This window comes from Vidua macroura, chromosome 11 (assembly GCF_024509145.1).
Source record: "Vidua macroura isolate BioBank_ID:100142 chromosome 11, ASM2450914v1, whole genome shotgun sequence".
Classification (NCBI taxonomy): Eukaryota; Metazoa; Chordata; class Aves; order Passeriformes; family Viduidae; genus Vidua; species Vidua macroura.
The window spans coordinates 2,509,139-2,535,095 of record NC_071581.1 but is presented as its reverse complement, the minus strand read 5'-3'; the positions used below and the strand labels follow the sequence as shown (position 1 = coordinate 2,535,095).

The following is a 25,957-nucleotide window of genomic DNA, read 5'->3' as shown; positions in this document are numbered from 1 at the left end:
CAATCAGATGGCCCCTCCACGAGTGGGGAGTGAACATTCCATCCTTTGTTTTTGAAAAAGGACTGTTGACAGGCTAAGACTATCAGTTCTTTGAACAAATTAATGATAAGTTGTTACTGTGTTAGACTTAGTATTGAGATTGTATTGGAATAGGTAACATATTTTAAGATTAATAATGTATTTCTTCTAAGAGGGAAACACAAGATTTGATCTCTCTGACCATTTCAAAATGGTGTCCGATTGAGGTTCTGAGTGATAACTAGCAACTGCTAGAGGAACCTCTGGAGCTGTGTTTGTTCTCCTTTCTGCAAGGATCCTCGCAGAGGATTACAAACACCGCCTCCTCCTTTAAACAAAAAGGAGGACCTGTGGATGTGACTGCCTGGTCAGAGAGCAAGAAAACTAGATAAATTTTCCCAGAATCAGTCTGAGAGACTTTAGAGAGTTGAGAAATAATGATAGCTTATTATCATAAACAACCTGCAGGTGGTGTTTTCCTACTCTCTGTTTTCTTGTTTTTCTCAAGGATTGTTTATAAGAAAGACGTCTTGTTATTTAGCCAATCAGGTGAAATGTATTGATTAATTGACCAACCAGGTCTATCTGTATCAGAACAATGTATAAAAAGAGGATCCATAGTAAAGATTCGCGCTTTATGCAAACCGGGCTTCTGGAGAGTCTGTGTCGTTTCTTACTCAATACTGACAAAACACTCCACAGAAAACACAATTCTGCTAAAGAGTATCCTTCTCCTTTCTGCAAGAGGCCCATCACAGAGGACATAACCAGGGTGATACAGAAAGCTGCATCAAGAGCTTGTGGGGGGAAGGAGAGTTCTTTGTTGAAAGAGAGTTGTAATGTCTATGAAAATTCTGTGCAGTGACAGAGCTCTTGTAAGAGCTGTAAATTGGTACAATGCCTTCAGGTTTAAATTCAAGCTAGAAGCATCCCTGCTCCCAGACCAGCAACCTTTCTGACACTATTCTTGGACTGCAGCTTCAGAAACAGGCAGAACAGACCTCAGCTTAGAAAACCTAAAAGCTCATTTTGGGTTCCCCAAGCAGATTCAGGAACCTGTATTATACATGAAAACACTTACACGAAAAAAACAAGAGCCTCAAAAAGGCAAAACAGCTTGGTAATTTGTAGAATGTAACTTTGAACAAAAATAAAATGTGTTAATAGATTGTTCTGAAGATTACATTCACAATTTTCCTGGTGATATTGTGTACTGTATTGTAACAGTGGGTAACAATTGGACATAGCCAGTAGGATAACTGGACTTGCTTTTCAAACTTATTCTTAGTATTCATTGAATTATTCATTGAATTCTCATCCTTTTTTACACTTCATTTCTGCTGTAAACTTCAGAGACATTATTTCACAAGCTTCTAACAAGTTACTCTGGATCCATAATTACTGAGACCAAATTGAGTCAAAATGCCAAGTGGGATTACTCTTTCTCAAAGCCTGGAGTCACATAGAATGAAGCAGTACTTAAATCATCCTGTGCATCCCATACACATAACAGTCCAGTTATTGACCATGTGCAATAATTTTTTTTTTACTTTTGCTACAAATTAAAGAATAAGCTACAAATAATATTTTGAACCAGTTTAAATTAAAGGATGGCATTGCAATACCCTAAAAAATTCTAAGGGTACCAAGTGCTGGTGCAGTAATACAAGAGAACTGTAAATGTGTATTATTAGTTGTTATTCATATTAGGTAAAAATGGCTCAACTCAGCTTTACAAAGCAGGAAACAAGTCATGGAGAGTTGAAATGATGGAGTTGGGACAATATAGCCAGTCTGCTTTTTGTGAGAGATGCTCTTAAGCAGTGGCAGTAGTAATGTACTCATCTCTTGTAACTTTGCTCCTTGTGATCTACTATCCACCTCTGCAATTTTTTCTGCTTTTTTTTTTTTTTCTTTATTTCTTCAGCGGAGTACCAAAAGGAAACACAGAACTTCAATGTTACTACCAACATTATATATTTTTTTTCAAACTAAAAAATACTCAGAGCTTTTAGAAAACACAACAGAAGTGCTGGAAAGTATAAACAGTACAAGATATTGAACAGTATTTTTACATTATACAACATCAGCCAAACAAATGGATAGTAGGGCCTGGGGAACAAGGATATAAATTAAGTTTTGTTAAAAGGGCTTATTTTGGTCTCTATGTGATAACTGTCATCACCATGATGTAAATACTTTAAGTTTTCCTAAGTTGTATTATTTTGCAAACAGCTATGATTTATTTAATTTCTGTTGTACTCATCACTGAATTATCTGAGCACAATCTCCAAACAAGACAAATGGTAAAGTAGCAAAGGGCTGCAATAACTGAGCAGCCAACAGGATAAGCCATATTGGCTTTACCAAATACTCTGTGAGTGCTTTCCTTTCTTTTCCTCTTTGGTTTAAAATGCAACACATTTTCATTACTTCTGATGACTCATTTCTGAAATAAAAAGGCAGTAGCTGTTTTTGGCAGGGTAGTTGCATTTACAAATTGGCTCAGCTTGTTGGCAGTAGAATTGCATTTTTTCTTATATAAGCTGCTCATCAGCTTGAGTGGGGAGAAGGCGCAAAAGGATGAGAGAGGCTGGTGGAGCTCTGATGGTCTGAGGATCCAATGGTGCAAAGAGCTGGAAGCTGAAATACCTTTTAATGAGTTCAGGGTCATTAGGGAAAGGGAGTGTGTGCCTGAAATATATGTGTGTCAGCCATATTCATGTAGTAAAAGGGTTTTTATCCTGCACCTGTGTGTGTGGCCAATGCCAAGGGATGGCAGCTCTTTCTGTTGTGGGGGCATTGCAGCCTCCAACTGCAGAGTATGCAAATTGAGCTGCATTGAAAGGTGTTCTCCAGGGCTGGTCCTGCTTAACATCTTAATTGATGATCTGGAGGTAGGGATTGAGAGCACCCTCAGTAAATTTGCAGATACCCAGTTGGGTGGGAGTGTGGATCTGCTGGAGGATGGGAAGGCTCTGCAGTGAGACTTGGACAGACTCCATCAGTGGGCCAAGGACAAGGGCGTGAGGTTCCCCAAGGCCAAGTGGCACATCCTGCAGGTCACCAGCCGCCTCAGTGTGAGGCCAGGTGTGCCCAAGGGGGCAAGAGGCCAATGGCACCTGGCCTGTATCAGCAGCAGTGTGGGCAGCAGGACCAGGCCAGTGCCTGCCCCTCTGTGCTGGGCACTGCTGAGACCACACCTCGAGTGCTGTGCCCAGCTCTGGGCCCCTCGTGAAAAAGGGCACTGAGGGGCTGAGTGTGTCCAGAGAAGGGCAGCGAGGCTCACGAAGGGTCTAGAAAACATGCCCCATGAGGAGTAGCTGAGGGAGCTGGCTTTGTTCCGTCTGGAGAAGAGGGAGGGAGGGACCTCACCGCTCCCTCCAACTCCCTGACAGGAGCGTGCAGTGAGGTGGGGCCGCTCTCTTCTGCTAGGCCTGCAGTGAGAACCAGAGGAAGTGGCCTCACGTTGAGAGGAAATTCAGGTTAGATTTTAGAAAAACAATTTTTGACTGTTCAGGCGTTCAGGCCTGGGAATAGGTTGGTCAGGGAGGTTGGTGGAGTTGCCATCCCTAGAGGTGTTAAAGAGGCCTCTGGATCTGGCACTGGGAAATGGTTTAGTGGTTTAGGGTTTGCAGTGGCAGTGCTGGGCTGACGTTGAACTGGATGGTCTTAAAGACCTCTTTCACCCCTGACGCTTCTACAATTCCAAGTGCTTCCCGCCTGGCTGAGCGGAAAGCTCAGGGCTGTCCCGAGTCCGAGGGCGGCCGCGCCCTGAGGCGCTCGGGCGGCGCTGCGGCTACGGCGTCTCCTGAGGGGCCGGGCCGGGCGCTGCCCTCAGCCGGCGATCCCACCCCTCAGCCCGCAGATCCCACCCCTCAGCCCGGCGATCCCATCCCTCAGCCTGCATATCCCACCCCTCAGCCTGCATATCGCACCCCTCAGCCCGGCGATCCCACCCCTCAGCCCGCAGATCCCACTCCTCAGCCGGGCAGCGCTCGGCAGTGGGCACCCGCCTCGCCCTGGCGTCTGCCCGGAGCCACCCGCGCCGCCGGATCACAGGTACCTGAGCTTTGCCCCATTTCCCCCCTCGGGACTCCCCAGCCCTCCCACAGAAAAATGCAGCCGCTGTTTCATCTTTAGACTGTTACCTCCCCTCCCCCCCCTTTATATTTTAAATCTTTTATATGTTCTTTTCCTTTTCTATTTGGGCTGATCTGGAGTGGTTGCTAAGACTTCAAAGTGGAGCTCTGATAATGAGCTGTAAATCATACACGGCTCATCTGAGGGAGGAGGGTGCGAGGGAGCTGAACTAGACCAGCACACTCCCAAGTCCTGTTCCACAGCGCAGCGTCCTCACGGCCTCAGCTGCTGCTGTGGGGTTTGGTTTCCACAGGACGCCAACAACCCGCACTTCTCCCCTCTGGGGTTTGGTGCCTGGGTTTCGAAGGGTAAGTCCCGCCGAGGCTGGCTGGTCTACTGACCGTGCCAGCCTTGTGCTCTAGCGCTGCTGAGCGCACACATTGACAGATCTGCACTTCTCCAGGAGTGGTTTCTGAGGTTTGAGGCGATGTTACTGGGTTATCTTCCATAACTGATGGAGAAGAGTTTTATATGCAACATTTGCCCGATGTTTATTGAAGCAAATCTAATTGCTTGTCTTTCCACCTTGCCCTGTGATGCAGCAACAGAGGGTGAGCTATTTGCATCTCATTAATGTAGGCTGGCTTATAAATACGATTTTGTGTACCTTCTGTAGGTTGCAAAAGTAAAAAAGATCCAGGTAAGGCCAGGATGTGTCCTTGCATACATACAGTTTTAAACCCTTTGTGCTTCCTCTATTGTATAATTGTATAAACATGTATTAAATTAAACTCTTCTGAAATGCAAGTAGCTCCAGAGCAAACTCATTTTTACAGCCTTCCTTTTGTTTGGGTGGTTTTTGTTTTTTCTTAGGCTGGCGGGGTGGTGGCAGTAGGACAAAAAGAGGTGAGGAAGGCTCGCAAGCTTTTCCTTGTTGTGGCAGGGTTGGATTTGCAGGAAAATGAAATGCATGTCTGTTCTCACTTCTGAAAGGCTGCAGGGAGATGAACTCTCTCAATTCTCCCTCTCTAACAGAAGCAGCAAAGGAATGGGAGCGATCAGTAACTCCGAAGAGAAAGCAGAGCTGGCTGTCTTCATTAAGATGCCAATGATTCTGCTTCGAGCCTTTGCTCCACTTTGAGAAGGAAAACGAATCCATTATTAAGCTGGATTCAGCACTGATTTAAAGTTTCTACCTGGAGCGAAGTAATTGTTTGAGAAATTGTAATAGGTTACTGTGATGCTTGCATCGCCCTTCTGTGTTTGGGACTTGGGGCATGTTTGAGGGAGCATCTTTCTGCCTCCAAAGCTGAATGTCACTCTGCTGCTCTGCTCTCAGAGGCTGCCATGTTGGGTTTGTGAAGAATCAATGCTGTGGGGTTTTGTGGGTTACATGGTTCATGTAATGTGACAATGTCTTTGGAGAATTTAAATGAGTTCTCACTGTAAGGAATATGTCTCTGTGCTCATAGCCTTTGGTTTGATCAGTACTGCCAGAACAATGCTGATGGTTTGGTGGCTCCTTGAGCAGCAGGAGGCTGAGTGTTTGATAGTGTTCACGCCCTAAGTAACATGACTTGGTCTTAGTGGCAGTTGTTGGCTGATGGCAAAGTTGGCCACTCTCTTTAGGAAAATTGGATCAGCTTTGCTGTGATCAGTGACGCAGAGCAGGGGATATTCCTTACTGACAGTGCCCCTCAGTGGTAACATGGAATGACCTGATTTCTGCAGAATGTCCACCTTCAGATGATGATAACCTGGTAGTTAGAAATGCAGGGTTATTATAAAATACTGTATTTCCAAAGGAAAACTTTGCCATACAAGAATACACTAAACTGTGTGTGTGAGAGATGACAGAGTAAAAGCAGAAAACTGGAAAAAGTGCATTTTAGAAGAACGATGTCATTGATACTGCACATATTACAAACACTGCTAATCTGAACAGAACTGAAAACACTTTTTCCTTGCTGTTGTAGAACAAGAACAGAGATAAAACAAAAATGAACACTCAAGAGGTGCAGGTAAATCAGTGTGGTAAGATACCTAATATAACTTGTCATTATAGTGGGCATCAGTTTTACAAAGTTTTAGTAGACTGTGATAGGCCTGTTGTGGGGTGGTGAGCAGTTGGGAAAACGTGCTTTTTCCTGGTTGCCACATTTTGGATGCTGTACTGGATGCGCAAAGGGTAAATCAAATGACAAACCTACACACACAGTAAAGCACACCACCACAAAGTCACTTCTTTTTTTTTTAATTTCCTAATATTTATCCACATTTTTATTGTTTTTATTGTATTTTAACTTCTTTAAGAACCCCCAAACCTTGTAAGGGTTTACAATAAACAATACCTTCTGTCAGTGTTAGAAATAATTATCAAAGAAGTCTTTTAATTATACCCCAAAGACTAAGAAGCAGATTTTCCAAGTCTGTTTATCCACCTAGGGTTGTATGAGGATATTTTGTGTTACGTCTCCAACCACCTGATTGAGGGCTCTGCTGCTGTGGTGCGTGATTTATGACTCCTGTAACTCAGTACCACGGAGCAGCTTTGTGCTCTTGGACTCTTTCTTTACTACTCCATCGATTTTCAACTGTATTTGCACTCTGATTATTTTAATGGCTGTGTATTATTTACACTTAATGCACCTTGCAATTGTGAATTTGATATTTAGTAGTTTACATCAGACTTACTAAGAGTTACTAGTAATTAAAGGCCAGAAATACTAAAAGGAGGTTGTTACTCTGCAAAGGAAATCATGCTCAAATAACAAACTATAGACAGAAATATTTCTCGGTTTGTTGTTTGTGGCTGAATAGAAGTGATGTAGCTCCAATTTGGCTCGCTTTTCCCCCTTTTTTAAAATACATGTGCATACTACATTTTGGACAAGTTTATTCCAATACTGACTAGATTAATATATAGAAGATAAAACAATTTTAATGAAGTTTTTTGTGTTTGCTCCTAGACTTGAAAACAGATCTAAACTTACTACTTGAATGCCTTAAATATCAGATGGACTGCCCTCTGTCTCAGAAGGAGGCTTTGATCACTATCTATTCCATTTGCCAACAAAACAGTAAGGAAGGCTTTTCCTTGGAAGCAATGCAGTCATTTATGTTCACCATGTATGCTAAGAAACTGGTGGGCACTGTAAAAATGTCTAAAGGACATAAGGTTTGAGATGTTGGAAAATCTTAGAAGCCTTTCATTTTGCAGAGAAACAAAAGCAAAAGTTTGTGTTCTTTTTTTCCTCTTGTAGGTGAAGCGAGCGAATACTTTCGAGAAATTGGTGGTTTGATGTTTATAAATGACCTTGCCAAGTCGAGTGCTCATGGCATCGTAAAGGAAGCAGCTTTATTTACATTGGGGATTATTATAGAGAGTAATGGTAATAAAAATAATATTGTTTGTATTTCCGAGTGCACTATGGCCCCCGTCATTACTTGTGCTCGTGCTTTGTCTCAATTTTCTTTTGGTCTCACAAAATGAGACTACAGGGTTGTCAGTTGGAGCAAGGGCAATGAAGGTGCCCCAGCTGCCCTGTCCATCCCCAGATTTGATCAGTGCCTTGTTGACTTGTGCACTCAGGGTGTCTTCAAGTTACCAGACACCCGCACTCCCCCTCTCCCTCAGCAGCAAGTGTTCAATGACTCCTGGATTGTTCCAAAGCTTGCCAGGGTCCTGGTTGGTGCAGAACTCACTGCGGGGGGAAGCCCTCAGTCACTTCATAGTCCTGCCCTGTCTCCACTCCCCACATACTGGCCACAACTGAGACTTAATAATTTAGGATTATGAGTGGCTTACTTTAGGACTTAACGGTTTTCACTTTCTGTTTTCAGTGTATTGTCAGCAGACTTTGTGTACTTCTGCATTGTTTGAAGACCTCATTTTATTTTTAATTAAAAAGGATTCTGGTGTGAACTTGAAAAGAATGTCTGTTTATGTCATCTTAGTACTGGTTTCAAATAATAGTAAGTTGGGTTTTTTTCTGTCTTACAACAACACTCCTTTTCTATTTGCCAATCTGCAGTACAAAATTTGGAACATTCAATACGTAATGTTTTGGTGAAGTTAATTTGTAAAGATGAATGTTTGCATGTAACTGAACCTGAATTGTCAAAGTAGGTCACTGCTCACTGGGTTTTCCTTAAACAGCAGAACGTGGTTTAGTTCTAAAACTACAGTTTGCCAATGCAAACCCATAATTTCTGAGAGTGTATAGAGAGACGTAGAAAGGTTATTTACCAATATGTTGATATGATTTTGTATTTCCTTCTGGGGAGGATATGTGCTTAGGAAAGGGAATGTATGTATGTAAATTAAACTTGTTGTTAAGATTTTGTCTGCAACTGCATTTGTCTCTGGAGTCTTGTGTGCATTCTCTTTTAGAAAACGGGCAAACCTGTGTCAGAGATACAGGCTGCATCAGCCTGCTGCTGCAGTTATTCAGGTAAACAGGGTTGACATTCAAACAGACAAATAATAGACTGGTTAGCAGCTATGTTTCCTTGACTATTTGGGACTTGTTTGCATTGTCCTTAACAGAACAACTCTCTCCACCTCTGAGAAGAACGTGTCAGATGAAAACACTGATCCCTGCTATCAGCTCTGGTCCTCAGTGTGCAGCACTCTCTGTGCCTGTGTCAACAACCCCCAGAACGGTAGGTGTTGCTCTGAAAATTGTGAAAGAACTTCAGAGATAGTCTCCGAATCGGTAACACTTTGGTTTCATTTTTACTGTTCAGCTGAAGTTTCATTTCATTGCCTTTTGATTTGGGGTAATTTGTTTTTACTTTTCCAGAAGATAATCAAAACATTTGCTGTTCGGTTTTTCCCTATGCCAAGGAGTGGCTCGAGAGTTGCACAGAGCCTGAGATAGTTCGTCCCATTTGCTCATTTCTTGGTCTCACAGTTGCAAATAACTGTAAGTGCACCTGAAGCTTACACAGTTCTGCAGTTGATAAAAGGAGGTTTAATTAGAGAGCTAAATGGTTTTTTCTTTCTTGTCAATCTCTACAAAGTCCTTTGCTGTTCTTCCAGCTTTTACTCTGACCACTGTATTCCACCATCTTTACTTACACTACGCTGTACGCAAGTCCACAAATAGCCCCAGTCTGGTTACGTTTGATAGGGTCAGTAAAACTGTTTGGAGCTGTTTGGATTAAAAGTGTGTCTAAATTAAAGTCCTTATTACATGACTGAAAACAATGACTTAGGTAGAACTCAGGCATGATGTTTGCCATTTGTGTGCACATATTAGGGTCATGTTTTCCTGTAACTATTTTATATGCAGTTGCTACATTTCTTGAGATTAATGTATATCCAGCTTCTGTTGTTTAAGAAATGTAATGACTAAGACATGCACAGAAAAACTCTGATGGACTTACTTGGTGAAATGCTAAAAGAATTTGCAAACTCTGTCACTTAAATCACATTTTTTCTTTTTTTCCACTAAGCATATGTGCAGAAATATTTTGCTTCTATCGGAGGCTTGGATACATTAGCCAAAGTTCTCCTTGAGCTTATGCATGATTCCTGTTTGAGTCACTCCAGCGTGAAACTTGCAGTGGTAGTAACAAAGACTCTGGATGCCTGCATTGCTAATAACTGTGAGTGGAAAGACATTTTTTATCTATGGTAATTTAAAAATGCAATTTTTAAAGTCTTGTGCTGGTGGAAAAGTCGTAGAAATGAATGCTTAAAGGCAGTTAAGTTCTGTACATCCCAGTGGATGTTGCAGTGTTTTTTAAAATTCAAAGGTGTAAGTGGGGAGTGATTCAGTTCATCTGGGGTGGATTGCTGTCCCATTGTTGCTAAAATAAACACGGTGAAATTTAAACCCTACTGAAATTTAAAAATAAGATGCTACAGATTGTGCTGAGTAAGTAAAGCTGAGCTCTGGGCCTGGATTTGGCCAGTCAGTTTGGATCCTGGAGTTAGGCCTATGCCTGAATAATAAATTGTGTAGCTTTGGGAAGCTTTAGTAATTCAGAGGTGGAGCTGAACAAATGTGGTGTTTCTGCCCAGCACACTCTGCTCTGGTTTGCTGGCTGGGTACTGCTCTCCTGATGAGGTCTTGTGTATTCCACAGAAGGTTTGCAGAAACCTGTGATGCTGACGAGCCTGTGCTGTGGCCATGGTTGGTGTATCTCACACTTGTGCCATAAGAGCTTCAAATGGAAGTTCACAAAAGTTTAAAAGCATAAACCTGCACCAGTTCTGAGGGTAGTTTCAGGTCAGCTGGGTGTGACAGGACTAGGCCTCAGCATGGATGGACTAGCAGTGGTGTTGCCAGTGCCAGGAAGGGCTTGCCCCCTGCTCTTTTTATGGCAGATACTCTGTGTGTCAAAGCTGATCCAACTCTCTCTGGCTCCGTGCTGGAGCTGATAAAGGATGTGGAGAAACTCAGCAGGGATCTCCAAAGCTTGCACAGTGCAAAGCCCTCGTTCATCAGATCTTCTGCCTCATCTCCATGGAGCACAGAGGCTGGGAGGATGGGCAGGGCTGGATTTGGGAGCAGCACAGGAGGGATGGGGTAATCTGAGCTGTTAAAGGTGGAGCAGGGCAGGGCTGAGCAGGCCCAAGGCTTTGAGGGGTTTGTAGAGTTCCCCCAAAACCCAGCATTTTATCCTTGGATAATTCCTGTACACTCATGATCTACTTTATTTTCCTTCCAATTATTTTAACAAACAGCTGCCATGGGTGTTGTCTTGGCAAAGTATCACACTGTGTCAGAGCTGCTGAAGCTGCTGTCCAACGAGACACTGAGCACAGGAGAAAAAGTCAGTATTATTCTAACAATTGGACACTGTACTGAAGTTTGTGGTAAGATTTGCTTTTTCTTTTTCCTGTCTGTCAGCTTCTCCTAAATTCTCATACACTGACTCCTCCAGTGGTGTCACTTCATCAAGACTGGAACACGAGGGAGAGTTCTATTAAACAATACAATGTCAATGTTCAGACAAAAAGTTTTTAATAATGTTCCATCTTTAAATTTTAAAGCTTGTTAGCAGGAAGTGTCTTTAGTAGCTTTGAAAAAAGTAGACGAAATATGCAAGAATTCAGAGCTGGGCTTAGGGGTCACAGGGAATAATTAATCCCGACCTGAAAGCTACTGCAGTCGAGATGTAGCAAATGAGTTGTCTTGAGCTCTCTTTTTCATGGTCCTTGGCACATACAGCTTCTGTCCACTGCTTACAAGGCCAGTAATGTTTGTAAGAGCCAGGTAAGAGCATTGGTTTTCAAGACACAGATGCAGTAGGTAGCCCTGAAATGTTTTTGTCACGTTCCTCAGGGCTTGCCCAAGCATATCTGGTACAAATACAGCACTTCAGTCGGTATTTTGTGGCAGTGCAAGCAAAGAGAAATGGAAGTTTATTTGTACTTCTCATGTATGTCTTTCTCATGTACATTTAGATAAACCAGAAAAAGGCCTTATGTTCAAAAATTCTGGTTGGTTTTCATCTCTGAGCACCAATAACATGTTCAATAATTAGCTCAATAGGTCATAAATTTATTTTAGCAGACTTTTTTCATGAAGAATTAGTGAAACAACTTAATGGAAAATGTCTTTTGAATAGAAAAATTATTAAACCAACAGAAAAAAGGTTCCTCTTAAAATGTCAACACTGTCAAAAAATGTTTAATTTTTTTATTTCCTTTTTTATTAAGTTTAAAGAAGAAAGAACTATGTTTAGCAAGTTATCAGTTATATGAATACGTATGCGAATGAGATCACAATAAAAATGTAGCTAATTATGTAATAAATGAGGAGAAACAGATTGGCGAGACCAGGATTAAACTACTAATTTTATTTTGATAATTATAAACCTTGAGATTTTGATATTTCTGCATCTCAGGCCTCACAGAAATGTCGCATATCTACTCCAAGAGCAGGTAATGGAAGAGGAGAAATACAGGAGTCATTATGCCAATGTTTTAGGCCACAACTAAATGAGCTTGGAACTCCATTGAATAAATGGTCTCAATCCTTCAGTTCTCTTACAGAAATCTGAGTTCTGGTCAAATCATCCTGTGTGATGTAAAGCTCTCCTGCTGTCACTGCAGCAGGCTCGGGTCTGTAGTGAAAACCCCTCTTTCTACAGAAACTTGCAGAAAGTTGCCAGTATTGGCTGCTAAAGTTACTGTAAGGTTAAGGTGTGTGGGGCTGAAACCAAACCTTTTCCTTTACCATGTCCTGTTCTAGAAGAAAACCAGTGTGAGCTGCTTCAGAACAATGGTCTGCCACTTATGATTCAGGTATTGACAGAATCTCAGGACGAGGAACTCATCAAAGCTGCTACTTTTGTGCTGCAGAACTGCAAACAAATGAGTAAGCTTGCTGTTGCTGCTTTAAAAATGACAGTGATTGTTTCCATCTCCGTGTTCTGCTGATTCCACAAGTGATTTTAACTGCAACAGCTTTGTAATTCTGTGTACTCCAAAAGATGTTTGTTTTCTGCACAGAAAGTTGCTTATTTGTTATCAAGAACTGACTTGGGCAGAAAAAAGAAGTAAAAATTCGAACAGTGTTGCAAAAATGTGTTTGTGAAACTTCTCCACGTAGGGCCAGTTCTTAAAGCTTTCCGATCTATAAATTGTGTGGAAAATATGAACATTGTCATTTAACACCCAGTGGATACTCTCTTCCTGGGGATGTACCACTAGAGGGAGAGAATAAACCAGGAGATAATCAAGCCTGAAATCACTGTGTCTACATTAATTTCCAATATTAAGAAATCTTGATCTTTTTTTTTTTTCTGAAGTAGGATGTATTTTTAGGCCCCAAGTTCAGTTTTTTATTAATTATCTGTACAATACCACCCATGAAACAGAGAGACCTTGTCCTCTAGTCTCTAGAGCATGGAGGGTGTGCAATTGCTCATCAAGAAAAAACAAACCTGTATCTACATTTCTGTGCTGCAAGCATAACTGAGAGGTTTGTGTGAGATTGAGGGGGTGTGTGGGAGAATGGATTGTGAGAGAATAGAGACAGTGCTGCAGGCAGTCTCACCCCTGATAAGGTGCAGCTGTGTAAAACAGGTGACCCTGGTAAGGGAAAAGGAGCACTGGAAAGCTGAAGTGCACTGACCAATGACAAGGGGGTAAAAGGGCACACAGGTGTTATGCATGGGGCAAAAGGGTATAAAGGGCTGTACTGGGGAATAATGAAGTGCTGATGCTTGAAAGCATTCATGGTGTCAGTCTTATGTCCTCTGTCAGGGGTGTGGGGATTTGTAGTGTCCATTAATTTGGAATTGGTTTTTAAAAAAAGCAGAGGCTCATACTGGTCAAGAACCCAGAGTTAAGTCAGTGAAAAAGTCTTTTTTTTTTTTTTTCACAGCATCATTGTGCAAACAGTTTGTAGGAACTATAATTGCAAGTTCACCTCTTACAACTGCAGCTTGTATTTCAAGTGTGTCAGCATTTATGTATAAATCTAAGTTTTATAAAAATCGTTATTTTTCATAAAATTATTTGGGCTGGCCCTCAGCATACAAAAATATAATAAATACTTTTAAAATGTTAATTGATAAAAGATTAACTATTAATGTTGTTTCATATTTTATACAGCTGAACCGTTGTCTCTGAAATTATATGGTAACTCATTAAATGTGAACAATGCAGAAGAATTGGACGTACAAGTGAGAAAAAGATGTCTGCAAGACTACTGGAAGAAAGCAAAAGAAATTTTACACAGAATTAACTCAATTGAAAAACAGCACGATGAGGTTGGCCTATTTACCAAAATAGGATAAAACTAATCACATTTTTCCAGAGTTTAAGGAGAAAGCAAAAGTAAATCCTTAAGATAATTTCAATTTGAACAAAAAAGCCCAGGAAAAACGTTGGATTTGTGTGAAACTGCAACCTGCAACATTTATCATTATTGTAGATCAGACTGAGTTACAGGTGTGCAGAGAATGGAGGCATCTGTATTGTATGAAGTATTCTAGCTTATTGTAAACCCAGATTTTCTGAGAGATAGAAAAAGAAGGTGAATTAATTTTTAATTGCTGGACATTCAAACCTATAATTTTATTATTTGCATGCATGAAATGCTCAGGGTTGTACAGCTGTGGTGGGATAGATGATAAAGGAGAATGCAAACATAAGCTGAGATAAAGTTGTTTAATTTTTTCCTTGTGCTTTAAAGCTGCTAAGTATCTTTGGGTTTGGAACAGCAAGTTTATGAGTTATTTAGATGGCTCTTACTGTCTAGCAGTGCCTTGGGTTAGTAGCAAATTCCTTACTTCAGCCGGAAATTAGCACTTAGAAAGTACCCCCTCAACACCCTCAGTGGCATCGCTGTCTTGTTGGCTCTCAGCTCAGTCAGGGGGTTTTCTGAAGCTTCTCTGGAATTTGCTTAACCCTCAGAGTTTGACTATCTAGTTAATCCTGGCACTGGATTTAGTTAACATTTTTATAGAGCTCACATAATCACTAACCAGTATTTTTCAATACAGGAAAGAGTGCAAGGAGAAGTACGTGTAGATGAATCTTCAGTAGCCAATTTTGAAGCATTAAAATCCCATGAAGTGAATCCTGTTGATCCAAAGAAGTACACAGAAGGAACACAGAAAGATGTCTGTTGTCCACAGTTGACCTCAGAGTTGAATAATCATGTTCTTGCTCCATCTGTAACTTCTGCTCCACAAAAAAATGACACAGTGAACACTATGGATGCAGCTTCTACCAGACAAACTGAACAGAGGAACATTCCATGTTCAGTCACTGAGCTGCAAACAGACAGTGTACCTCAAAGTCACAATATAAATGGAAAAACTGCTTGTGGAAAAAATCAGTCTGGTCTTCAGGGAGGGTGAGAATTTTACACCTAAGCAGAAATACTAAGTTGCTTTTCTTTTGTCGTTCCAGATAGACAGGCTTTAAAATGATCTGTTACTAACTATGGGTGCTTTCCTAGTGGAAAGATGTAGCCCTTTGGTGGCTCATCAGAGATTGTTTTTGAGGTCACAGATCAAAGATTACAGTCATTGCAGTAACAAAGCTGCTGATCTCTGAGTGCTGGTGTTGTACAGAGAGCCTCTTTCAGGGCACGTTTGAGTGCCTTCAGCGTAGTGCTGAAAATCATCCGTGGCTTTTGCCCCAGAGTTCTCACTGGTGTAACAGATCAAGACTTAAGCTGTTGGTTTGGACAAAACCACAATGGTTTCTGTAATGTGCACTTACTAGGGAAACAACAGGTAGAGAACTACTTAGAAAAATACTGAAACTGGAGTGTCTGCAAAGTAGGGGGAAAAGTTTCTGCACCTCTGCTGTTCTCCCCTCATGTTACAGTGCTGCCCTGCATGGGAAGGGAAAGGAGCAGCCCTATTTGGGGCTGTTCTCTTGCTCGTTGCTCTCACACAGATGCTAATTTTCCTCTTTTTCTTTTGCTGCTTGTGTTTATCTTTCCTGTTGGTAAACCCAAAATTATTTATAGCTAATTTGTAATGGTAAATACAGATTCCATTCTCTTGAGTTTATATCTGGAATATCCCTCAAGACAGTCAGTGGAAAAGTATAAACAAAACTATGTTTTTGGGGAGTTCTATGTTTTGTTTTGGGCTTTTTGAGTTCCACATTTTTATTCTGCTTTTTTTATGTGTCTGGCTGCACCTTGCTCTGTGCAGTTTCCTGGTATTATATTATTACTTTGCAACTACCAAAGAAATCACCAAGAGCCTGGATATTTTCCATGGTACAATCAGGTAAATTTTGCTTTGCTACTGGTTAGCATAATTTCACAGCTTCTTTAGTTGTTGTTCTGGTCTGATGCACAAAATTCTTAAAATATCAATTAAAAAAAAAATCTCTTTTTGAATATGTGCTTGTGTGAACATAGGAGTTACTGGAAGGTAACCATGGGTCAGGCTCCTTGCTCCTGCAGCTTTCAGAGTCAGGGACACAAAAATGCTCCATCAGGGTATCATAGCAGTGTGTTGGTTGCACCGAAGTTAATTGGCCTAAGAAAAGAAGGAAACAAATTACCTTTTAGACTATTTGCTGCAAATGATGAAGCCTAAAGTATTCTGTAGACTTTGTGAGAGCTTTATGTACACTTGCTAATCCTTATGTGAATCTGAATTGCAAATTGCTCTGGAAACCAGTGACAGCTCTGCACTCCCTGCTGAACAGAGTGCACAAAATGCCAATCACAGATCTCTGGGAAACAGGTTTTAAGGTTTTAACATGCACTGATTACGTGCTGGGTGCCATAAGTCCAGTAACTTGGGCTAATTAGAACAATTTTTTTAGAGTTTTCTCTTTTATATATTTAATATGGGTTTTTGTTGTGCCCTTGGAATGTGTGTATTCATTTGCAGGTAAATGTATGTTGGTTTTATTGGTTTTAATTTGATTACATTTTGATCTCCCCAGTGAACAGTTATTTAAACAACCAGCAGAGGCTGTTAGAAATATGAAACAGACGTGCATATCAGGTACAAATAGCTACACATATTCCTTTCTGAGCTGATTTTGTTCTTAATGAGATTTTAATTAGTTTTGTATACGTTTATCACTACTTTTTATCACTTGTTATGTATCATTAGATGACAGAGGTGCCTTATGTGTAATATCCTTTAACTGGTTTGCATAGTGTTGGAATTCTATATTGTACACAATTTTACCAGAACATTTATCCTACTTGTCTTCTAATACATATTTTAGCTTTCTTTTTTTAAACTGATTTTAACTATACAAATGAATGTATCAGAGATTAAGTTTAGTATTTAATCGGTACTGACCAGTGAAAAGCACTAACAGAAAATGGAGGTTTTTGGTCCTGTGAGTCTAAGGCTGGGATAGAACCTGCCTGTGAGAGTGACTTTTGCCTGATGCTGTTCCTACATGGTGAAGATGTGTTTAAGAGAAAAGATTTTAAGATTTGCATTAATCCTGGTCTGATATATTTACTTCAGAACTGGGATCGGTTCAATCAAATCTTTCTATTCATTCAAATCTATTCAACTATTTCTCTATTCATTATTTACTTTCCTGTTAATTTATAAAATTGCTGAATATTCATTAGATTGGAATTTGCCAGAAGGGGAGCTTTACAGGTGACCAGCTCATCTCCAGGATATATCTGCTTAAACTGAGAATATGTATTATTCCAATAGATTACATTTTTCAGCGTTTGATTCCAAACAAAAATAAAATTTATAGGGCTTAGTTAAGCAATATGGGTTTACCGGGTTGATTTGCTATGTTCAAGTTGAAGTAATATCCTTTGGGAGAGTGATGAAAAAACATTGAATTGAACATGGTTATTCTGGAATTACAGAAATATGATTGTGAGGCATTTAACTTGAGAAATGTAATTTGGATTTTCTGCTGTTATGTTAATTAAAGTTTAATAATCTACAAATAGAAAATGCACTTGGATTTAGTTATACTGAGGCATGATTACCATGGCAAAAGATAGGTCACATTTCTTAGTGATTTTTTTTCCTCCCTCATTTAGATCAACATTCATTCTGCTCAGAGAAAACTGAGAGAGTCAAAAGTACTTCAGTTACACCTTCATCCCATAAAATGGCAGATTTAAGGTGTTTAGGTAAATATTATCTTAGATCTTTCTTTCCAGAGTACATAAAGAAGCCTTAAAGAGTCAGCAGTGCAGTAAGTGGATTGACTTGACAGAAATTGTAACACATCTCTTCTATTACTTCTTAAGTAATAACAAAACCTGAGCCCCTTCCCTTCCCTTCCCTTCCCTTCCCTTCCCTTCCCTTCCCTTCCCTTCCCTTCCCTTCCCTTCCCTTCCCTTCCCTTCCCTTCCCTTCCCTTCCCTTCCCTTCCCTTCCCTTCCCTTCCCTTCCCTTCCCTTCCCTTCCCTTCCCTTCCCTTCCCTTCCCTTCCCTTCCCTTCCCTTCCCTTCCCTTCCCTTCCCTTCCCTTCCCTTCCCTTCCCCCTCCCCTCCCCTAATATAAAAGATAAATATTGAAATAAAGCTGACAAATTGCAGTTTTGGTCCATGTAATAATGTGGGTTTGCTGACAAACAGAACATACAGTAACTCAAAACTTCCCTCTCTGCTTTCAGAGAGGGAGGAAGAACACATAGCCCTTCTCATTTCCTTCATTTATTCTCCTGCTAAGCCTCCTCAGTGTTCTGTAGCAGTTCTCTTTGCCTCACTGCTGTGAAGTACAGGCAGGCAGTTTCATGACTACAGCCCTCCATTACTCCAGGCTCTACTTCCTCAGCCTGCTCCATCAGTAGGTCATGAGAATGCTGCTGGTAGTCTGGATTTGTGAGTGAATTTTGTAATCAAGCCAATGTTTATTTATTTAAAAACCTCCAAAAAAACAAAAACCCACAGAAAACAAAAGACCCCCCCCCCCAAAACAGCCCATAACCCACCTTTGAACATTATTTTTATCCGAGTTGTCAAAATGAATTCAAGCTGAACTTTAGCACTGCTTTACCTTAAGGTAGAATGTTATAGATACTTGTGCCCTTCCTGTGACTCCTCACACAAGTTCTCCTTTAGCTGATGTAACTTAACCATGAGAGCATCCAAGGATATCTAAACCATAAGTTACCCTAGGAATGTCCTCAAAAATGAACAGCAAGGCTTCCTGTGAGGGCATTGATGCCTAAACTAGATTTAGCATTGATTCAGATTAATACAGATAACTGTTACAACACAAAGTTAAAAAAAATATATAGTACACAATATATATGTATATTGGCTCCTGGATAAATGTGCAAATGGAACTGAGGCCTGTGTCTTCCCATCCCACCAATATTTGTAGTTCTGTAGAGGATCTGTGCCTCACTTAGTACTTCTGGAGTGGAAGTGCAGTATAACTTAATCCCATAAAATGTTGAAAACAATTTTTTTTAAGAGAGCAAATACAAAGTATTTCAAGAAGTCACATAAAAATGCCATGAATATGGAAAACCTGGAAGTCAAATTGATCCTAGTGAGCAAAATAAAACCCTGAACTTTGTGATGGCTTCTTTAGAAGCTGTGATTGCTATTTCTGCAATTTCCTATTTTTCCCAGGTTGCACAGCAGGAGGACTGTCCTTGAACAGTAAAACCTTCACCAAGATGTTGCAGAGTTGCCTGCACAGGTGTGAGCACCACAGAGTCATCCTGGAGGCTGAAGAAAGATACCGAGGGGAGCTCCGCAAGGTGGCTGCTGGTAACAACAGCAGATCTGCAGCTCGCCAGAGTATGGAGTTTATATTCAGTACTTGGAACCTTTGCTTTAGAATTGCATTTAAAATTCTGAACTTTTGTTTATTTGCTTCTGATTGTCTTGCTGTTTTAAACTCATTGAATTTGCTTTACAATGATTTGTACTAAGTGAGATCAGAACTGGCCACTTCTGTTTTGAAGGATCTTGTGTGTTTCTTGCCATGGTGACAGATGCTCATTATGGGCTTTCATTAGACTCACATTTACCAGAAATAGTCAAGTCCTAAGAGAAAGGAATGTATTAAGTTAAAATATGTGCAAGTAAACGTATGACCACACTGAAGTAATTTCATTCAATATTCACAGAATCACAGAATGACTGGGTTGGAAGGGACCTTTAAGATCATAGGTTACAGCCCAGCCCTAACACCTCAACTAAACCCTGGCACCCAGTGCCACATCCATTCACTCTGTTTTTAAACACATCCAGGGATGGTGACTCCACCACCTCCCCGGGCAGCCATTCCAGAACTTTATCACTCATTCCATGAAAAACTTTTTCCTAATATCCAACCTCTGTTTCCCTTGGTGCAGCTTGAGACTGTATCTTCTTGTTCTGTCAGTGCTGCCTGGAGAAAGAGACCAACCCCCACCTGAGCACAGCCAGCTGTCAGGGAGTTGTAGAGAGTGATAAGGTCACCTCTGAGTCTCCTTTTCTCCAGGCTGAACACCCCCAGCTCCCTCAGTTGTTCCTCACAGGACTTGTGTTCCGTGTTCCAAGCCCCTCATGAGCCTCGTTGCCTCCTCTGGACACGCTCAAGCGTCTCAACGTTCTTCCCAAACTGAGGGGCCAGAACTGGACACAGCACTCGAGGTGTGGCCTCACCAGTGTCAAGTACAGGGGGAGAATGACCTCCCTGCTCCTGCTGGCCACACTATTCCTGATACCCTTACGGGTCCAGGATACTTAGAGATCTTAATGAATTAAATAGAAGCACATCCTATATTTTTCTGGTTTAAAGAATGAATTCTGAAAATTAAACAGTTACTACTCACTGGCATTTGTACTGGTGCTCATCTTATATTTTCCAGAAATGCTGCTGGCCCCAGTGAAGGAAGACAGGCTGCATAAAGAAATACCAACTTTTAGGAGCAAGAAGGATAGTTTCCAAAGTAAGAGCTTGGTTTGGAAATTGGTATGAAAAGCCCTTACTGTCTGTTAATTCTTTTGCAGAGCTTTACCATGGGAGACTGTGGATAGAAAACGCTTTCCTTTTTTTTTTCCCCTCTAGTTTCTGAGAATAATCTGTATATTATTAGGCCAGAAAATGCATACTCTGTGATCATGAAATTGTGTAATGCACATTATTTCCCTGCAAAGTTATCTGGCACTTACTGTGTTGATCCTGTTTTGAATCCTGTCAGGGTTACTTCCTTGGCATTTTCTATTCCTCAGTTTTTTGTGGCATTGTTTTCTAAAATGGAGAGGTTTAGTCAAGCTCAAAGCAGAGCTCAGCTGCCTGAACCTGGATTCAGCAGCACTCCTTATGCAGTTCCAGTCATGTTTTTCCATTAGACCCATTCCTGTTCCTGCTGGGAGCTCTGCTGAGGACTTGGAGCTTGTAATAAACAGCTACAAGGGGAATCCTTAAGAATGAATTATTTTTTGAAATGAGAATTGTAATTTGAATTTTGAAATTCCCACCAAAAATTTATTTTTAATATTCTTGTTTTCAAAAGCCTTGTTCATGTGGTTATTTTATTTAATTAATGCCCAGTAAAAGCTAGTAGATTGATTTTTGAATTTGTTTATATTTTTCCCCTTCAGATTCAGTAATTGATTAATTTGTCTTATGAAAGCCACAGAGTTATTTTAAAATGTAAAAAAAAACCCAACCAAAGCAAATGTATTTCATCTTGAAAGTCCATTACAACAATATATTGTCTTTAGCAAGTACACATTTCCTGCAAGGTAAAGTAAACAGAATTTTCCAGTCTTTCTTCCAAGACCAGATTAGTGGTATGGCTCAAAAGATGGTTCTCTCTTAAATTTTAATTCCTAAAACATAACTTATGTTTTATGACTTGGGTTTTTTTCTAATAAAGGTGTGTAATGTCTTATTGTTTGGATTTTTATTTATTTTTAAGGCATTCTTTTGACTCCAAATAGAAAAGACAAATCTAATGCTTCAAAGAGAGATGAACATAGTAGAAATATTAGGTGGACTAGCAACTATAACTTGACACCTGCATATGAAAAGTGTGAGTATTACCAGAAAATGAATTCTCTGATAGTACAACTGAAAGATCAGTATTTGCATTTAGGTCAGGGCATTGAGAGAAACACCTGTCCTTGCTATTGGAGATAAATGGCTATGAATTTAAATAAACTGTTACACTTTCTCTTGCAGAAATCCACTTGAAAATCAGTAATATTATTATTTGCTTCTGGTTCAACAATAGTCCTTATGTCTTAATGTGGATTATGAGAAAAAGATCTAAGGAGAATGAGATATTACTAACAAAGCAACATTTACATATTCCGATTCATTAGAATAAATGCTCCTTTACAGTTTTATATCTGGTTTTTCAGTAAATTTTAGTTAGTTTAAAGTGACTAAGTGGCCTCCTTGTTCACAATTTTGCAGCTTTACAAAAAACCCAAGATGCTAACCTGAAGAGACAGAGAGTCAAAGAGATGTGCAGCCAGAAATGTCAGCACTTAAAAGAAAATTGCACACACTCACTTGACAAAGATGAGGTTCGTTATGCAAAGCCTAATCATGCACTGACACGTTTATAAATGCCCAAATAAAAGCACTAGGAATTGCATAGTTTCTTTTTTAGTCACTTTTAACAGGAACCCAGTAGCAAAATGAACATTATTTAAAAAAAATATTCCTGTGTTGCTTCTACTCCAGTCACACTGATTTAGCCCTGAATTGAGTTCAGTATTTTTCAGCTGACATATTTTCAGAATGATGGATCTGGAGGTCTGATTTTTCCTGTATTGATGAAGATTTGCACAGTATGGAAGTAACAGAAACTTAAAGGAATAAACCTGCTAAAAGAATAAACTGTGTAGACACAACAGAAATGAAGATCACAGAAAAATACTGTATTTTAGTAAGTGGTGATAGTGAAGAAACCTTAGAGAAGGATTGTTCCCTTGCCAGTGGGACCGTTTCTTTACAACTATTCAATGCTGAATTGCCAGTAATGTTACTTCCATGTACAAAATAGTATGTATATTTACATAATTCTTAATGACACCAAAATAATTATTTGCAGAGCAATGAAATGTGTTCCCTGGCCATGAGCACGAGACCTTTGAACAAGAGAAGAGTCCGAAAAGATTTCACAACTGAAGAAATCAACTGCCTTTTGAAAGGTGTCCAAAAAATGGGCAACCACTGGAATTTGATTTTGTGGTCTTACCCTTTCCAGAAAGGACGGACAAGTGTTGACCTTTCCAAGAAGTACTACAGGTTACAGGTGCAGGTACTCATCACTGAATTTTCTACTGATGGCAAATGCTGGGAGCTCAGTTGTCATCGTCAGCCCCTGAGCTGACTTGCAGAAATAAAGACAGACTTGCAGCCATGGGATTGTGCCTTGTGTCAGTGCAGTGCCCATGAGAATGCTCTCTGGTGTAATTCCATTGGAATTGGAATTGGTGCTTAGAGAGAGAGAACTAAAGTAGGGAAAGACCAGAGAGCCTTGGAATTTGCCACTGCCACCTGACAGGGTACAAAGAGAATGCGAGTGTCAATAAGGACTCTGAATTAATCCCTGTGTTTATCAGGAAGTTGGTCTCCTGTCTGTTCAGCCTCTGTTGTGATGCTGGTCTGTGAGAGCCTCTACAGCAGTTTCCCAGCGATAATCCACGCATCCCTCATACACGGAGCATTGCTCCTGTGCTTTGGAGACCATGAGAGCAATTAAGTGACAAGCCTTTGTCTACTGAAAGCTGGTCTGTAATTGTGCAGTGGTTTGGGGCAACATTTATCTTGATATTTTCTCTTTTATGTCCATTTTATAGATGAAAAAAGCCCACAAAGGACATCAATAATATCATCTGCAAGTGCTTTCGATTTTGTTGCAGAATGTTCAAGAACAGCCTTTGCAATATTGAGGTATTGCTAGAAAACTCGAGCCCTTGGAGAATTTAGGTTGGCTTGGACTCCTGTTTTTCAGTGACAACTGACTGAATTGAATTGTTACGCATTATAATTTTAATTTACCATAACTTGACAATTTATTTAAGTAATGCTATCATAGGCAACAAAATATCTATCAGTAAAAATTACATTAATTTGGAACTTAATTTAACCTTCTTGAGCATTTGATCTATGCAACTTTTGAGTTAACTTTTTGTGGCTTGCTCTGTACCATTTGTAAGAAAAGGATGTATTGCTAAAATGAATACTTTATGTCTGAAACTGCTGTTAATGTTGTTGTGTCTGAATCTGTTTTCTCTTAATTAGTGAAATGTGTAAAGCAGGTGGAATATTTTGTCATATGTTGAATATGCTGCATGTGCAGAAAAATGTCTCTGTGACAAAACACTGAATGTGTGGTTAAACACTGCTGCACAGAGGAAGCAAATCTTTCACTGCTACAGAAATTCTGTACTCACTGTTGAACTGAGCAGGTACTGGTAGAATTTGGCTTCTGTTTATAGTTGGACAGTTTTCTGGTGTATTTTTCAAATAAGTGAGCAGAACCAGTATTTCTGCTAATTACACATTTTTTATAGAATTATAAAAATTTGGTAAATGGTAACTTGCTTTTTCAGTGATAGCCTTAGTATTTCAGTTGTTTTTTTTACTTGTTCTGATAAAGGAATGGTTAATCAATAGTTAATTTATTATGGAAAAGGTTTAGTTATTGTATTAGCACTAGGTAAGCCATTTTCACTATGATGTGGCTTGAATGCTTGAAAACAGGCAAGGTAACCAAAACGTGAGAGACCTGCAATAAAGATGATGCCAATGATGTAATAAATACGTCTTCCAATATTTTCAGCCGTTGCAATTTGGGGGTTTTTATTTTTAAAATATTGAAACATCTGTAAAAGCTGTCTCTGAGTGGAGCTTTTGCCAGTAGCAGGGTTGCCAGTAGCAGGGAGGTCACTGGGGTCCCTTACACACTCCAGGTGTTTTTCCAGGGACACCAGCCTAGTCCAGACAAGCTATTACTTCGTCCTTTGACTGAATGTGTATTAGTATCCACATTGTCAAGACCTGTAATATGTCTCAAGTCGCTAAAATATGTAAGGTGTACATCTTTACTTGCCACAAAGTGAGAATACTGAGTTGCAATACTGACAATTTACCTCACCTTAAGTGTAGTTCAGATTGGAAAGGCCCTGTGGAGCCTTTGGTCTCCTCTCCTCTTTGAGCAGGACTGAGGTTAAAGTTTTCCAAGTTGTTCAGTGCCTTGTTAAGTTCTGAGACTCTTCAAAGAAAGAATTCCTGCTGCCTCTTTGGGCAGCCTCTGCTCGTGCTTCACCTCCTCTCACAAGGAAGGGGCTGGAACCACATGACTGGAACATTGTGGTGGGATCCGAAAGGGAAGTCATGGACCAGGAGCAGGCAGAAACCTGAGGTGTGAATTTGTGCAAGTCATTGACTGCACAGTTTTGATCAGTTTAATTTTCTTGCACAAGTGCTTTGAAATCCACATGTAACTTGCACCACAAAACCAAAATTGCACGACAATAGTTGATGTCACTTTTAGGCTTGTTGGGCCACCCAGGGCAGTATCTCAGCACTTTGAAAGGCTGGAATGACTGACAAACCGCCCAGGAAAGTCTGTTTGTAAAAATCCCGACGTGCTCTCCTGGGTCTGTTGGTCAAACAGAGGGTGTTAGGGGTGTGAGGATGGGGTGGTAATGACAGCTTGATCAGTCAGCAACAATTTACACCGTGTGCTCATCCAGATCTGCTCCCGGGACTGCCGGCACCGGGGCTACAGGGGCGAGGGCACGGCAGGGCAGGGACCGCGGCTGCGGGGAGGTACCGGGGCAGAAGTATCGGGGCAGGAACCAAGGATCAGGAGAAGGTATGTGAGGAGGTCCCAGAAAAGGTACCGGGGTATAGAAGAAGGTACCTGAGCAGGTACGAGGCAGGTAAGGAAGGTCATGAGGAGGTACCTGAGCAGGTACCAGGGATGATGCAGGAGGTACCTGAATAGGCACCGGGGGTGCAGCCGGAGGTACCTGAGCAGGTGCCGGGGGTGCAGGAGCAGGAGGAGGTGCCGCGGGTGCAGCCGGAGGTACCTGAGCAGGTCTGGAGGGGGTGCAGGAGGAGGTACCTGAGCAGGTCTGGAGGGGGTGCAGGAGGAGGTACCTGAGCAGGTCTGGAGGGGGTGCAGGAGGAGGTACCTGAGCAGGTGCTGGGGGTGCAGCCGGAGGTACCTGAGCAGGTCTGGATGGGGTGCAGGAGGAGGTACCTGAGCAGGTCTGGAGGGGGTGCAGGAGGAGGTACCTGAGCAGGTGCCGCGGGTGCAGCCGGAGGTACCTGAGCAGGCGCCGCTCCCGCGGGCAGCAGGGGGCGCTGGCGGCCCCAGGACGGCGCGCGCAGGGCGGGCCGCAGCCGGGGCTGCCCGGGCACCGCCTGATTGCGGGGCGGGCGCGGCGCCGGCGGGGCGGGCGCGGGGCGGAGGGGCCGGCGGGGTCGGCGGGGCCGGCGG

At 41.2% G+C, this 25,957-nt stretch overlaps 1 protein-coding gene and 1 long non-coding RNA gene across 2 annotated transcripts; one reads left to right on the top strand and one right to left on the bottom strand.

Annotated features, from left to right (window-relative positions):
- The first annotated feature begins 4,013 nt into the window (after nucleotides 1-4,013).
- On the top strand, nucleotides 4,014-24,288 carry LOC128812995 (telomere repeats-binding bouquet formation protein 1-like). The gene is made up of 21 exons (XM_053987740.1): nucleotides 4,014-4,723; nucleotides 6,078-6,135; nucleotides 7,071-7,181; nucleotides 7,365-7,493; nucleotides 7,945-8,076; nucleotides 8,495-8,555; nucleotides 8,651-8,766; nucleotides 8,907-9,029; nucleotides 9,562-9,714; nucleotides 10,799-10,930; nucleotides 12,312-12,437; nucleotides 13,679-13,836; nucleotides 14,572-14,927; nucleotides 16,490-16,551; nucleotides 17,577-17,669; nucleotides 19,125-19,295; nucleotides 20,354-20,434; nucleotides 21,410-21,523; nucleotides 21,910-22,022; nucleotides 22,553-22,762; nucleotides 23,304-24,288. The coding sequence occupies exons 1-21, from the start codon at nucleotides 4,616-4,618 to the stop codon at nucleotides 23,331-23,333; spliced, it is 2,637 nt and encodes an 878-aa protein (XP_053843715.1). The 5' UTR covers nucleotides 4,014-4,615; the 3' UTR covers nucleotides 23,334-24,288.
- LOC128812997 (uncharacterized) lies at nucleotides 19,209-25,212 on the bottom strand. Its single transcript, XR_008438887.1, has 3 exons — nucleotides 24,605-25,212; nucleotides 20,318-20,385; nucleotides 19,209-19,544 (listed from the first exon to the last, which is right to left on the bottom strand). It is a non-coding gene; the product is annotated as an uncharacterized LOC128812997 (long non-coding RNA).
- Between the last annotated feature and the right edge of the window lie 745 nt (nucleotides 25,213-25,957).